General features: G+C 43.4%; 1 protein-coding gene across 3 annotated transcripts in view; it reads right to left on the reverse strand.

Annotated features, from left to right (window-relative positions):
* LOC140738585 (inositol 1,4,5-triphosphate receptor associated 2-like) overlaps positions 1-15,663 on the reverse strand; it is a 160,333-nt gene that overhangs the window by 1,631 nt on the left and 143,039 nt on the right. For all 3 annotated transcript variants that reach the window (XM_073066063.1, XM_073066062.1, XM_073066061.1), the window contains 6 exons: positions 14,366-14,516; positions 9,636-9,682; positions 7,789-7,854; positions 3,520-3,611; positions 2,646-2,756; positions 342-449 (listed from right to left, as the gene is read on the reverse strand). In XM_073066063.1, coding sequence (XP_072922164.1) covers positions 342-449; positions 2,646-2,756; positions 3,520-3,611; positions 7,789-7,854; positions 9,636-9,682; positions 14,366-14,516 — 575 coding nt within the window. The remainder of the gene's footprint in view (positions 1-341; positions 450-2,645; positions 2,757-3,519; positions 3,612-7,788; positions 7,855-9,635; positions 9,683-14,365; positions 14,517-15,663) is intronic.

The raw sequence follows: 15,663 nt of genomic DNA on the forward strand, positions 1-15,663 counted from the left end.
CCTTGAGGAAGCTCATACACTTCTGTCCAGGGTGGGAGGTGCCCACTTCATGCTGCTCAGCGCATGATAGTTAATGTGGGATAAGTCCCCTTCTGTTCTCTGCTGCTCCTACAATCAATGTCCGGTCTATTGTGCTTAGTCCACCTCTGCCTTTCAAGGAAGCATGTCCAATTGTTACAGAATCACCAGTTTTGTCCATCTTTGCATCATAAAAAAATATACCTTTTAATTTTGTTTCATTCATATGATATCTGATGAACTAGCAATCAATTATTGCCCTTGTGGTTAACTATAAGCCGCACCACTTCAAGTCTTATGCAAACAGGTACCAATATACTTACACTGTACATGGTGAATCAACTTGATTATTGTCTGGCTCTGTAAAGATAGGAGCTTCCATTATCTCACACTTTCCTTCATCGTCTTGTACTTCCAGCTCTGAAGCAGCACTGTGTGATAGTAACAAGATACAGGACATTTCAGAAATTCCTTAGTCAGATAAATCATCAATAGAATCTTTGGTCAAACAGCATGTGTAAATGCAAATCAAACCATGCAACTGTTTTCTATTGGTTTAGTGCATAACTTGCATTAATAAAACATGCTAGTAGACAAAGCACTTCAGGGAAAGGAAGAAAACTTGGCAAAGATTGGTTAAAAGGATGGATATCATGAAGTCATGTAAAGAAGAACAAGGGAAGAAGGAGTTAACAAGCATATCAAGGATAACAAAGACAATGTGATGTGTGGAAATGCAAAGGAACTTGAATGGGTGAAAATGAGACAATTAATTGTATAACTGCTCTTTCTCTGTACCTGCTACACTGTATTCTGCATTTTTTTTTACTATGATGATCTACTATGTGAGTACATTTGACAATTGTAAGCCTGTACATACTAAACGATGGAGGAAATCAGCAAGACAGGCAGCATTTATGGAGGGGAATAAACAGGTGCCATTGTTTGTTTATTCCATTCCATGACCTGCTGTGTTCCTCCAGCAGTTTGAGTATTTTGCTCTGGATTTCCAGCATCTGCAGAATCTTATGTTTATAATAAACCAATAACTGTAACTGAGAGGGCAACAAAGGATTCAGTGGGTGAGTGCTTTGTGGTTGATGTAATGAAGTGTAGGAATGGGGCTAGAAGCTAACACAGAACACCAAGAATTGTTTGGTAACCATCAGGATGGAGAGCAGTGCTTTTGGGTGAATTTTGGTTATCGAAGGCAGTGAAAATTCTACAAGTGCAATGGTATTTGTATGAGATTTAATGTAGAATATATTGTAGAAGCTTAGTGAATGAGTGTCACTATTTATCCTATCACCCATCTCATTTGGGTGTAATTAGAACTAGAGATCATAGGTTAAAGGTGAACGGTGAAATATTTAATGGGAACATGAGGTGGAACTGCTTCACTGAGAGGGTGGTGAGAGTGTGGAATAGGCTGCCAGTAGAAATGGGGGCTGCAGGTTCAATTTCAATATTAAAGAGAAATTTGGATAAGGTACAAGGATAGGATGGATATGCAACGGTATGGTCCAGGTGCGAGTCGGTGGGACTGGGCAGAATAACAGTATTTGCACCAACTGGATGGATCGAAGGGCCTGTCACTGTGCTTTATGACTTTATGAATTGGAGATGGAGTTGAATCATATTGGCAAGGCTGTGGGCTGAGGAGGAGTTAGAGGCAAGGAAAGAAAGGACATGCTGCAACCCCTTTCATTTCCCTAGGATCTCAAAGCACGACAGCAATAAAACCCTTTTGAAGAGAAGTCACTATTGCAACTTTCAAAATGTAGCAACTAATTTGTGCTGTTTGTTGGCTGCCTATCTTTTTGGAGGAGAGCCAATTTTGCCCCTTCTGTCCCTCTCTCTCATAGCAGGGGTATGACACAGAGTAGACCCAGAGTCTTGGTTTATTATCTCATTGAAAGATTGTTCCTGCGATGGTATCAGAATAAAGTAGCAGGTAAAATCTTAAGCTCAAGTTTCATTACAGGGAGGATGTGGAAGCTCGAGAGAGGGTGCAGAAGAGATTTATCAGGATGCTACCTGGATTAGAGAGCACATCTAATTAAGTTGAGTGAGCTACGGCTTTTCACTTTGGAGTGAAGGAAGATGAGGGGCAACTTGACAGAGGTGTACAAGAGTGGATAGCCAGAAGCTTCTCCCAGGTTAATACAAAGGAGCACAATTTAAAGTCATGTAGAGAGAAGTATGGGGGAGGATGTCAAAGGTAATCATTTTTAAAAAAATTACACAGTAAGTGGTATGTGCATGGAATGGACTGCCGGGGTGGTGGTAGAGGCAGATACATTAGGGGTATTTAAGAAACTCTTACGTAGGCACATGGATGATAGAAAAATGGAGGGCTATGTAGGAGGGAAGGGTAGTTTGATCTTGTAGTACGTTAACAGGCATCATGAGCCAAAGGGCCTGTACTGTTCTGTTGTGCTCTATGTGTCGCTAGAGTCTGACCTAAGAATTCAATCACTGAACTGCAGGCAGTATAGGAGGAAGAAAGCAACCCCTCTATCTCTCTAAAACTCATCTGGAGGGAGATCAAATCCAACCATAACCAAGAAAGGAATATTCCTACCTTCAACGTAAAGTGAAATGTGAATTGATCAATAGGACCTCACCCTTTATTCAACAGCTGATCACTCTTTTCTCCCCAGGTACCGGTGCTCATAAACTGCTGCAGTGATGGCCGGGATTTGTAAGATTCTTTTGGCTTTTGCCCTAAAAATTTCCTAAAGCAGGAAAGTGAACGGATTACAGGAATGTTAGCAATCATTAAAATCTGATTTAATTTTCCCAGTAAAGTTGCAGACAGAAGCTGATAAACGGCAAAAAGTTCTCTCATGAGGATGTCTCGCAAGGCTGCATCCTCAGCCCCCTACTGTACACTGTACATACTCACTAATGTGTGGCCAGATTCTGCTCCAACTCCATCTACGAGTTTGCAGCTGACATCACCATAGTGGGTCAGATCTCAAACAAAAATGAGACAGGAGTGCAGGAAGCAGAGCTTTGGCATTGTGTCAAGAAAATAATCTTTCCCGCAGCATCAGCGAAACAATTAACTTAAAGGAAGCAAGGCAGAGCACACGCGTCTATACATATCAATGGTGCAGATGGTTGAGAGTTTCATGTTCCTAGGGATAAACATCGCTGGTGGCTTGTCGTAGTCCAGCCACGTTGATGCTAGTACCAAGAAAGCACACTACCCCTCAGAAGGCTGAGGAAACTTGGCATGTTCCTTTTGACCACACTGATTTTTTTTGGCAAATGCTCTGCTCCAGACCACATGAAATTGCACTACCCTCCCGTGTCACTTTTAATTTACTAAATAAAACAAACTATTTATGAGTAACAAATAGGGAAGTGGGATACAAATTGGGTTTCTCAGAGTATAATTGGGTGAATAACTGTGCCCAATAAAATGGTTACAATCAGCACGTTACCAACAGGAGTACATCAAGGACCACCTTACTCATAACTAGGCTGACTTACCAATTGCTCATCCTTCTTGTGAACTTGTTCCGCAACATGTCCTGATCTCCTTCAGACTTCCGTCTGCCTTCTTCAATCTCCCCCAAATTTGACTAAAATGTAAATTAAAGAAAAAGCTTTTTGATTTCTAAAATTAAGTACTCTTAAACATCCAATTTAACAGATGGATGCCTTTTATGCTCCCTTTGACCAACAAGGCATGGAGGCACCTTCACAAACCCCCATAGCCTCCAACAAACCAGTGACTTCAGTATCAGGCCAATGTGAGAGCAATTACATCATCCTCAAAGACTGAACCACTGTGGATAACTTCACTCACACCAACACTGAACTGATTCCACAACGTATGGACTCTACAACGCACGTTCTCAATATTTTCTCTTATTCTTATTTTGTCTTCTATTGCACATTAGTTGTTCGTCAATCTTTGTGTGTAGCTTCTCATAGATTCTATTGTATTTCTTTGTTCTACTATGAATGCCTGAAAGAATACGAATCTCAGGATGGTATATGATGACATAAATGTTTTTTAATATAATATAATAAATTTATTTTGAACTTTGAGAGAGGAAGAAATGAGAAATTATTTCATCAACTTCATTCCACCCTGCTTTCAACCAATTTGTACTCCAGTTCCTACTTCAACCCAATGGCTTACAAAGGACAAATCTTCAGTCTGGGCTGTGGCTGTAAGTTGAGTCCAGTCATCATAGAAAAAGGACTTCTCCTGTTGGACACCCTCTCATTTCCTGCAACTACAATCAGTAAACTTAAATAGTGGTTGATTTCTTCAAGACCAATTAGCAGTTTTAGACTCTTATTCCCTTCCTCTCCACCAAAACTACATTGTGGAATTCCCTGTGTACTTGACAAAGAAATTATTCCACAAATGCCAACTTTTAAAACAATTTGCTGGGTGTAGGATTACCGGTATGGCTGGCCTGTTGCAGTTATGTGAAAACTTACTTACTAACTGCCCGTTATGCCTACTGGCAGCAGCGAAAATCCTCCACTCCTGTTTGTTCTGATACAACGGAAGAACTTTTGATGTTTTTCCACAGTGAATGAGTAAACCTGTTCCATACAGACCAGAGAGGCTGGGAGGTGACTCATCATCTCTAATCATTGTTAACAGATCACTGGGTTTTACAACAGTTAAATAACTTCATCACCTGTTTACTCACATAGGTCTTTCACTTCCAATTTATTTCATCATGAACTCTGGTAGTGACGAGTTCAGGTTTACAGAGAACAGCCATCGAATCAGGGCCAGAAACTGGCCCTTCAGTCCCATTCATCCTTGCTGCTGAGATACATGTCTATGCTAATCCCATTCTGTTTCATTTGGCCCACGTTCTTTCATTCCTTCCCTCCCACATACTGGACCTGTCCTAATGTCCCAGGGGGCCAGCACCATCTCTGGTAGCCTGTCCCAGGGGGCCAGTACATCCTCGAGTAGCTTGTTCCAGATGTCCAGCACCCTCTGTATACCACAAGTCCTGCCACAGAGTACAACAGCTGACAGAGAGTCAATAGAGTGAAGAGATGAGACACTTTATTTCTTCTTACACCTGTGCACCTGCTCAATAATCTAATCAGCCTGTCACGTGGCATCAACTCAATGCGTAAAAGCGTGCTGACATGGTCATGAGGTTCAGTTGTTGTTCAGACCAAATGTCAGAATGAGGAAGAAATGTGATCTAAGTTACTTCCACTGTGGAATTATTGTTGATACCAGATAGAGGGCTTTGAGTATCTTAGAAACTGCTAATCTCCTGGGATTTTCACACAGTCGCTAGAATTTACAGAGAATGGTATGAAAAATGAAAGAGAATATCATTCAGTGAGCAGCAATTCTGCAGGCAAAAATGCCTTGTTAACGAGCGAGATTAGAGAGGAAGGTGACAGTAACTCAAGATAACCACACATTCCAACAGTGGTGTGCAGAATACATATATAGAGAGAAGCAGATGACCACGATTCATACACTCACTGGCTACTGGAGGTACCTAATAAAGTGGCCACTGAGTGTATACAGGCAGGGCATGGAGCCTCAGCTGGGATCTCAATGATGATGCTATTTCTGCTGCAGCTAGAAGATCAAGCTGTAGGAATCATAGGGCAATGGCTGATTGGCATCTTTGCAGCTGGAAGGATGGGAGGGTTCCACAATGCTCAGTGATTTTTCTAGTGTAGATTAATTATTTTATTAAATGTAGCACTGGAGTAATGATAATACAGGAATCGACTGTGAGGAGGAAAGACTGACTGCAGCAAAATCAAAAACATAAGCATGATACTGTGGGGTGTGGCACAATAACATAGCAGTTAGCATGATGCTTTACAGAGTTCAATTCTTGCCACTGTCTGTAAGGAGTCTGAACATCCTGAACATTTGAGCGTAGAAGGTTGAGGGGGGACTTGATGGAGGTATTTAAAATTATGAGGGGGATAGATAGAGTTGACGTGGATAGGCTTTTTCCATTGAGAGTAGGGGAGATTCAAAACAAGAGGACATGAGTTGAGAGTTAAGGGGCAAAAGTTTAGGGGTAACACGAGGGGGAACTTCTTTACTCAGAGAGTGGTAGCTGTGTGGAACGAGCTTCCAGTAGAAGTGGTAGAGGCAGGTTCGATTTTGTCATTTTAAAAAAAAATTGGATAGGAATATGGACAGGAAAGGAATGGAGGGTTATGGGCTGAGTGTGGGTCAGTGGGACTAGGTGAGAGTGAGTGTTCGGCATGGACTAGAAGGGCCGAGATGGCCTGTTTCCGTGCTGTAATTGTTATATGGTTATCCTCCTCATCACCTCGTGGGTTTCCCCCGATATTCCAAAGACGCACAGGTTAAGGATAGTCGTGGTGGGCAAGCGATGCTGGTGCCAGAAGCATGGCGACACTTGCAGGCACAATCATCGCTACTTCGATTTAATACAAACAATGCATTTTACTGTCCATTTGAAGATCAGTTTTCCCAGATGGATCAGTGACGAATGAAGGAGTATTCTGGAGAAGTGCAAGGTGGCAGAGGAAGATACAGCAAATGGGAAAATGCTAAATATGGGATACTATGAGCTGAAGCATGAAGAATCAATTTTATTCAGCATATACACTTACATGCACTAGAAACTTGCTATGATATGTTAGTCAGTGTGCTACATACAACACAGAACATTCAACGATACAAGAATAAAGAATTATACTTTATTATCGCCAAACAATTGGTACTGGAGCGTACAATCATCACAGCGATATTTGATTCTGCGCTTTGCACTCCCTGGAGTACAAATCGATAGTAAAAATAATAAAAATTTAAATTATAAATCATAAATAGAAAATAGAAAAGAGAAAGTAAGGTTCTGCAAAAAAACCGAGACAGGTCCGGATATATGGAAGGTATGGCTCAGATCTGGGTCAGGATCTGTTCAGTAGTTTTATCGCAGTTGGAAAAAAGCTGTTCCCAAATCTGGCCGTACGAGTCTTCAAGCTCCTGAACCTTCAAGGGGAACAAAAAGTGTGTTGGCTGGGTGGGTCGTGTCCTTGATTATCCGGGTAGCACTGCTCCAACAGCGTGCGGTGTAAAGTGCGTCCAAGGACGGAAGATTGGTTTGTGTGATGTGCTGGGCTGTGTTCACGATCTTCTGCAGCTTCTTCCGGTCTTGGACAGGACAACTTCCATACCAGGTTGTGATGCACCCTAGAAGAATGCTTTCTACGGTGCATCTATAAAAATTAGTGAGGGTTTTAGGGGACAGGCCAATTTTCTTCAGCTTTCTCAGGAAGTAAAGGCGCTGATGGGCCTTCTTGGCAGTTAGACCAAGTCAGGTCATTTGTGATATTGACCCCGAGGAACTTAAAGCTTTTGACCTGTTCCACCTGCGCACCACCGATGTAAATGGGGTCATGCGGTCCGCTACTCCTTCTGAAGTCAACAACCAATTCCTTTGTCTTGCTGATGTTGAGGGATAGGTTATTGTCTTCGCACCATGCCACCAGGTTCTTAATTTCCTCTCTGTACTCAAACTCATCATTACCCGAGATACGGCCTACAATGTCATCCCATTTCTGCCCTCCTGTTACCATGTTCTGGTTTCATGCTTTCATGCACATTTTAAGCCCCTTACTTTATCCTGGTCTACATTTAACTTCACATTTTAAAAAAATCAGTGAAGATTCTTTAAAAACCAAAGAACTGGAGTTTCGAAGCTGCTCTCTGAACCACGGAAAAGTGATCAGTGACAAATGAACACATGATGCAGGACACCTCCTTACCAAATCGAGCTGCATTCCTGCATTGCTTCTTGGAATAGTGGCGATGCTGACTCTCCGCAAGGAGCCCTACAAGGGAGCACAATTTCAGCACATTACACTGAATATTCACCTGTGAAGGTTGAAAGAATTACAACACCCTAACATTCATGTCGAGCAGCCCAACTCGTGATTCTGCAGCAATAAGCACAATGGGAGAAGAAGAGGCGAAGTGGGGTGGGGGGGGGGGGCAGGGTTGGACACAGTCACAACAGGGAGAAGGCAGGTGAAGAGTAAAACCAGGAAATCCAAATGTACTTTCCTTCGAAGTGTAGTCACTGCAACCCCGAAACCTGATACAATTAGGTACTAGTAGCTGGATGCCATTGAGATGGAGGAAGGGGAGAGAATGTGTTAGCCTTACAGGAAAAAGACAGTTTTATGTTTCAGAAGGAGTACAGTGTTACTGTCTGACCTAGCACACAACATGCCTATCCTGCATACAAAGTCAACTCCAGCGGACTGGGCGGACAAGATCAACAGTGAGATCCAACGGCCAGCAATGCAGTTCCGCAACGTTTGTGGAGAGGGAACAGCATGACAAGGCACGGAAGTAGCCACGATCATCCACTGCAGCTGAGGAAGACTATTTTTGATGACTACTCATACCACTGGACCTAGAGGGCAAGGGAATAGATCTGCCCCAAGATAATATCTTTTCCACAAGTTTAAAACAGAATGTCATCGTTGGATACGACAGACAACCAATCAATCACGAGGTTCCTAAGGCTGCCTCACTTTAATGAAATGTCTGAACAAAGGCACCTCATCCTGGAACATGTGAAATCTGTGGGTTAATGTGATGCTGAAGGCCTGTCTTGAGGTTAGAGGACTCCGAGAGGGAGGAATAGGGCTTGTTTGCTCTTATTGCTTTGTCCCTTGTGTTCTGTGTGCAGTGGGCACACTGTGTTGGAGCCAGATTATTTGGTGACACTTGCAGGCTGCCAACACATTCTCAGGTGTGTTGGTTATTAACACAAACGATGCTCCTCACCGTTCTGTTCTGATGTACGTGTGGGAAATACTGTAAGCTAATCAGAATCTGGCAATTCCAGGAACAAGAGAAACCACTGGGACCTTCAGGCAGGCAGTGTGTAGAAAGGAGGAACATTTAATAGTGCAGTGTGCTGATTTTTCTTTTGAACAGGAAAAAGTTATGATCTAAAATAAATGTTAAGTGAAGGGTGTGTGCACATGGGGAGGGTGAGGAAATGAACAGAAAGGCAGGGGGAGGAGAGGGGGTCAAAGAGTATGGTGAAAGGGACAAGGTGGAGCTAAGGTAGGTGCTTCCCTTTCAGGTTGTCAGGGCTAGGTTCAAGACTCAAATTTACTTATTGCATGTGTAGTGAAATGCATCGATTGCATTAATAACCAACACACCTAAGGGCGTGCTGAGAGCAGCCCACAAAAGTTGCTACAGTGTGATGCCAGTGTGATGGTCTTCATCAGACCACAAAACACCACAACAAACAACAAAACAACATCAGCGAAACAAGCCCCATTCCTTTCTCCCAGCCACCCACCCACACAGACCTCTAACCATAGAACAGGTCATCTTCAGCCTCCAGCTGACTCGAGCCCAGCCCGTGGGAAAAGATTGGTGGAAAGAGTGGTATTGACCAGATGAGTTTTGAAGAGGCAGTGCCAGTATGGTGGTCTTCCATGATAATGCTTGATTCCATGGTTGAACCGCCTGTGGAGAGTCCTTCCAAGACACATTTACAATAAATAGTCTTAATGGAGCCAGGTCTCAGTCTGCATTGTTACTTTGGGCTGTAGTTTGAATGGGCAATGAACATCAGGTTACTTACTCTGCCATACGTCTGGGAGTTGGGGAATCTTTTACTCCGCAGCTCATCTGGAAATGAATAACACTGTCGGTTAATAAGGGAAAGATTTTCATTAACATTGCATGCAGCACTGGTGAAATCTGGAGTCTGCATCATTGTGGTAAAAGTCCCATCAACTGATTGACATAAATTAACAGTTTGATTCAATCACCAATCAAATGTTTATGAGGGAGTCTGAGGCTGGACAGAAAGATTACTAGTTTTATCATACCTCTGTGCATAAAGAGCTTCGAGAGGTATGTCTACCCTTTTAAAATCTTCCCTTTGATGGGGGTTCAGTGAGATTCTCTCTCGCTTCCTCCCGAGTGGTTGCTACAGCTCTCTGACCCTTTACCTACACGCTCACCACTAATTTCTCACCCCTTCCCCTTCTCTTTTCCCATTCCCCATTCTAGCTACACTCTTACCTCTTCTCTTCTTCGCACCTGCCCCTTCCCTTTCTCCCATGTTTCACCCTCTTCCCTCTTCAGATTCCTCCTTCTTCAGCCCTTCTTCCACCTATCACCTCCCGGCTTCTCAGCTCGTCCCCCCTCACCTGGTCTCGACCATATCCTGACAGTTTGTACTCCTCCTTATTCTGGCTTTCTCCCTTTTCCTTTCCAGCCCTGATGAAGGGTCACAGCCCATAACATCAACTCTTTATGCCTCTTCTTAGTTGCTGCCTGATGTGCTGAGTTCCTTCAGCATTTTATTGGTGTTGCTCTGGATTTCAAGCATTTGCAGAACCTCGAGTTTATGATTGTCGCTGTGAGAAGAGTGATAGGAAATACTCAGAAGATCAGGTACAGGTAAGCATCTGGTGTGAGAAACAATTAATGTTTCAGGTCGATAACCTACCACCAGAAAAAGGAGAGAGGTTTCAGAAAAGGTGGTGTCTGTGGTAGGGTGGACACCACAAGGATATATGAAGAACATATCCTGCTGTGGAAGACAGTGCAGTGTGAAGATTTGGGGATCTCAGCTGATCTGTCCGAAGGAGATAAATGAAAACAAAAATAAAAGGAAAAAAAGAAAACACCAGAGAAATTGAACACTGTAGATGCTGAAAATCTGAAATGTAAACAGAATCATTCAGGATCAGACAAGAGGGCACTCCTGAAACAAAATGGTAAGGAGAATATTGAATTCACCTGAACCTTTTCCAGCTCAGTGTACTGCACTCCATGCTCAGGAACTAAGCAGTCTGGTTACTGTTTTCTGAAGCTCAGTGTTCAACACAATCATACCCTCAGTTCTAATTGAAAATCTCCAAAACTAGGGACTCTAACTCCCTCTGCAACTGGATCCTTGACTTCCTTACTGGGAGATCGGAAATAGCATCTCCTCCTCACTGATAATCAACACTGGCGCACCTCAAAGATGCCAACCTAACGCACTGCTCTTCTCTCTCTACACCCAAGAGTGTGTGGTTAGGCACAATTCAAAGACCAACTACAAATTTGCTGATGAGGTAACTACTCCTGCCAGAATTTCAGATGGTGACAAGTTGGTGTACAGGAGCAAGATAGATCAGCTGATTGAGTGGAGTCACAACAACCTTACACTCAATGTCACTTAGGTCAAGGATTTGATTGTGGACTTCAGGAAAAGGGAGTCGAAGGGACTCACACCAGTCCTTATTAAGAGATCAGCAGCGGGTGAGCAATTTCAAGTTCATGAGTGTCACTATCTTTGATGATCTATCCCGGGACCAACATATTGATGAATTTACAAAGAAGGCACAACTGCGATTTTACTTTATGAGAAATTTGATGAGATTTGTTATGTCACCAAATACACTTGCAAATTTCTACAGATGTACCAGGTAGAACATCTGAACTGTTTGCATCACTGGCTGGTCGGAGGGGGCCACTGCACAGGATCAGAAAAGGAGTTGAAAACTCAGCCTGCTCCATCATGGGCACTAGCATCAAGGAGACCTTTAAAAGTTACATCCTCAAAAAAAAAATGCAGCATCCATCATTAAGGGCCCCCATCACCCAGGACCTGTCCTCTTCTCATTGCCATCTGGAAAGTGGAGGTACAGGATATATACTGTATATACTTATTGTAATTTACCTTTTTAAAATATGTATTGCAATGTACTGCTGCCACAAAACAAAAAAATTCAGAATATATGCCAGTGATACTAAAGCTGATTCTGATAAAAGTGAAAAACTCTTTCCAAGAAAGGACCTTTTAGCCTTAACAATTAACGTGGGGTTCAAAAACTTTATGTAACCAGCCTTTCTAGTCTGTGTTACAACTGATCAGTTCTGGTGAAGGATTATCAGTCCAAAATATTGCATATTTCTTTGTCCATAGATATCTGGCTTGTGGAATATTTTAACTTTTTATTTTGGATTTGTAGTATCTGCACTTTTTCTGTTATCATCTTCACTATATATAATAGCTAAAGTACTTTTTCATTAAATATTTTCCTTTTTTCTATTCTTTCCTCCCACTTTGATTGGTCATCATCTTTTTACCACATGGCCAGATGGATCATCTACAATTAACAAGCCTTCAGTATCCTCCCAGTGAGCCTTTTCCAGTCTTGACTTATCACTGCTATTTCTCTCTCGTGTATCAGCTCTCATATTGCTTGCAACTTGCACACTAGTTAAAACATTTCCGCATCCACACTCGTGGTCAGCCCCTCTTCCTTCTAAACTCAAACTGATCAGCCCCTCTTGGCAGGAGAACACATCTCATCCCACTGAGGTGACATTCTGGGGGAAGGGGTCTATAGACTACTCCCAGCAACGTCTTCCCTTCCATTGCTATTCATGATTTCAACCCACATCCAGGATCGGAACAAGGAGCTCCTGTTGTCATGTTAGCTCCTACTGTCTCCTGTCATTCCTTAAGAGAGAGGGAGAACTCTGTACAATGCATGTGGGTGAATCAGTGGGAGGACAAACAAGAGACAAGATCAGCTAAGAGTGCAGAGCTGCAGACAAACAGGGCAGGGTTGACAGGACTCTGATAATGAATGTTGGTGGATGATTCAGGAACAGCACATGAATCAAGTTGACCATGAGGTTAATAGTAGAACAGAGGCCCTATGGCACTTGAAGATGCATTCATTTAATTCAACCACATACAAAGCTGTAAACCTCTTGTGGCACCGCAGTATGGCCCTTGGCCTGTTTTCTACACTGAGCTACCTCCAAAGCTGTCTCTTTCTGGGGCAGAGAAAGGATTCCTGACCCTTGTCCTCCACCAATATCTGTAGATCAGCCTCCAAGAATTTCAGATTCAGGTTTATTGCGGTGAAATATGTCACTTGCATTAACACCCAAGGATGCATTGGGGGCAGCCTGCAAGTGTCACCACACATTCTGGCACCGACACTGCGTGCCCACCAAGCACGACAGAACAACATACAGTGCAACCAAACAGAATACAACAAGCGACAAAGCAACAACAGAACAGTGAGCCCCATTGCTCCCCCCTCGAACCCTGCTTTGCTGCTTTTCATTTCCGAGGTCAGGCTATGAGACCGCCAGCAATTGCTCTGACTTTACGGCAAGGTACAGACAGGCTCGAAAATCACCACCCTGCTGAGGAATGCAGCCTAGGAAGACGATTAGGAAGGAAAAGGTAACGGGTAGAGATAGCAGCCAACGAGGTCAGGTCAGCTGCTCTGCGTGGTTCCAGTGCCAACCAAAGGCCTTGTTTACCACAGCAGAGCGGCGTCATTTCCTTGTTCCAACAGACAGATTGGTGGTTGTGGAAAGGTAGACAGTGGAAGAGAAGGACTTGAATAGCTATAGTGCCTTTCAGACACCAGGATATCTCAAACTGCTTCACAGCTAATGAAGGAAGCTTGCATGAAACATTTGAGAACAGCAAACTCACACAGAGAGTCAGAGTTGTACAATATGGAAACGGGGCCTTTGACCAGAGAGCTCATTTATGCATTTCTTTTTCCCCATCCCATCTACTTCCCCCAGGTTCAACCACTCTGCAGCCAATGAACCTTCTAGCCTACACGCCATTAGGGTTTGGAAGGAAGAGCAGCAGAGTGAGAACTCATCAGGGAGAACGTACAAACTCCATACAGGCAATGCCGAAGTTCAGGACTGAACCCGGGTCACCAGAGCTGGGAAGCACCATCACAGGAAAAGCAATGTGATTATCTTGACCCTACTGAGGGATAAACACCGGACAGGACACTTCAAGGCTTTTCAGGCCTCACCTGATGATGTCAAAAAGCCTCCGACAGCAGTGTGCCTCTGCACCGTGGGACTATCGGTCTAGACTTAGATGTGGCTTCGGTTTTGATTGAGTCTTCAACCCATGACCCAAATTATCCCAGACCAGGACCAGATCCCAGGACACCTGCTGCTTGTGTGCGGTGTAGGAAGTGACTGTGACCCAGATGAGTGGCAGCAAAGTCAAGGATTTTGGGCACTGCTCCATGAGAACTAAAGGGGTATCTATGCCCTCCCCCAACACACACTCAAGCAGTGGAAGTTGATCAGAATGGAAGGCAGTCAGCCACCACTGAGCACACTTAAAATGAACTCTGCTACAAGAAAGCAGCATCCACCATCCAGGCTTTATTGTCTTCTCACTACTACCATCGGGCAGAAGGTACAGGAGCCTTAGGTCCCACACCACCAGGGTCAGGGACAGTCCAAGGCTAGAAACGTGCTCGCTTCTTTAGTAGTAGTAGTAGCTCGTCCCACTCATCAATCAGTTACCTTGATTATCTTTAAGTGAATTCAGAGTGTTTCCGTTCTGTGGAAGGAGCAGCTTCATTTCTTCCAGTTCTGCGTGTTCTTTGGCGTACATTCGCTTCAGGTTTTCAACGTACTGGATCATGACCTCAACTGCCTTGCTAACCCGCGTTTCCTGTTGGACAGAAGGAGTAGTGTTCACTGACTGTCCCCAACACAGAAATTAAATGCTCCACACCCAACTTTATTTGGCGGAGGAGGCGCTCACCGAGTACAAGATCTGGGAAGGGCTGCAAATATGGGGGCTGCGTGACATGATTAACAATCTTGATACCTCCAAGTAAAGAGCACATTAAAATCGAACTTCTCACCTTGTGTAATTACTAAATCCCAAACAATACATCTATTATGGATTTGTATTGCTAGCATTATTAATAGTGTTTGCAAAACCACCAGGATGTTTATATAGATATATCTGGGCCAATGTTTATTAAACACCAAAGTTTGCCATCTTTGCTGGTCTGTCAGTGTGACTCCAGACCCAAGCAGGTGATCTACTCAAAAGAAATTAAAAAGAAAACTGCAAATGCTAGAAATCTGAAACAAAAATAAAATCAGTGTTGGAAACACTAAAGATTGGGCAATGTTTATGGAAACAGTAACTTACTGTGTTGACACTGTGACCCTTTAACTGATCCATGGATGCTGCCTGACCTGCTGAATTACCAGATACATTGCTATGGGGTCTGACAGTCTTGTCCAAACTCCAGATCTCCTCACTTTTGTCCATAGTCGCACTTCCCCCAGAGTGTGGCCATTGCCAAAATCTTGGTATTCAAAGGCATCATCTTTGCCAAATCCCTCACAAACACGTCTCACTGCAGTGTGCCTTTCCAATCCGATCTACTATGTGGATATGTGTGACGGTCATTTTTAAACTTCCATTTACTCTACACCCAGATGAAGTCAAGTCATTTTTTAATTGTCATTTCGACCATAACTGCTGGTACAGTACACAGTAAAAGCGAGACAATGTTTTTCAGGACCATGGTGCTGTTACGAATGAGGAGCAACTCTGATGGGCAGAAGGGTGCAAAGTCGCTCCCCCCCCCCCCCTTTTTGAGAATCACAAAATCGCTATTATTTCGGGTCTGATACCCAGGAAATGAAAGAGATTGACAACGCTCATGAAAAATTGATGAGAGAGAAGCCACAGGTTGGAATGTCTCCTATTGACAAAAAGAGAGAATCCTGCTATTGTCTCTTGGAGAAGGAATTGTGTATTGAGTACTGTTCTATTCATTGAAACCCCTCAGGGGGCA

The sequence above is a fragment of the Hemitrygon akajei genome, chromosome 14 (genome assembly GCF_048418815.1).
Source record: "Hemitrygon akajei chromosome 14, sHemAka1.3, whole genome shotgun sequence".
NCBI classification, from domain to species: domain Eukaryota; kingdom Metazoa; phylum Chordata; class Chondrichthyes; order Myliobatiformes; family Dasyatidae; genus Hemitrygon; species Hemitrygon akajei.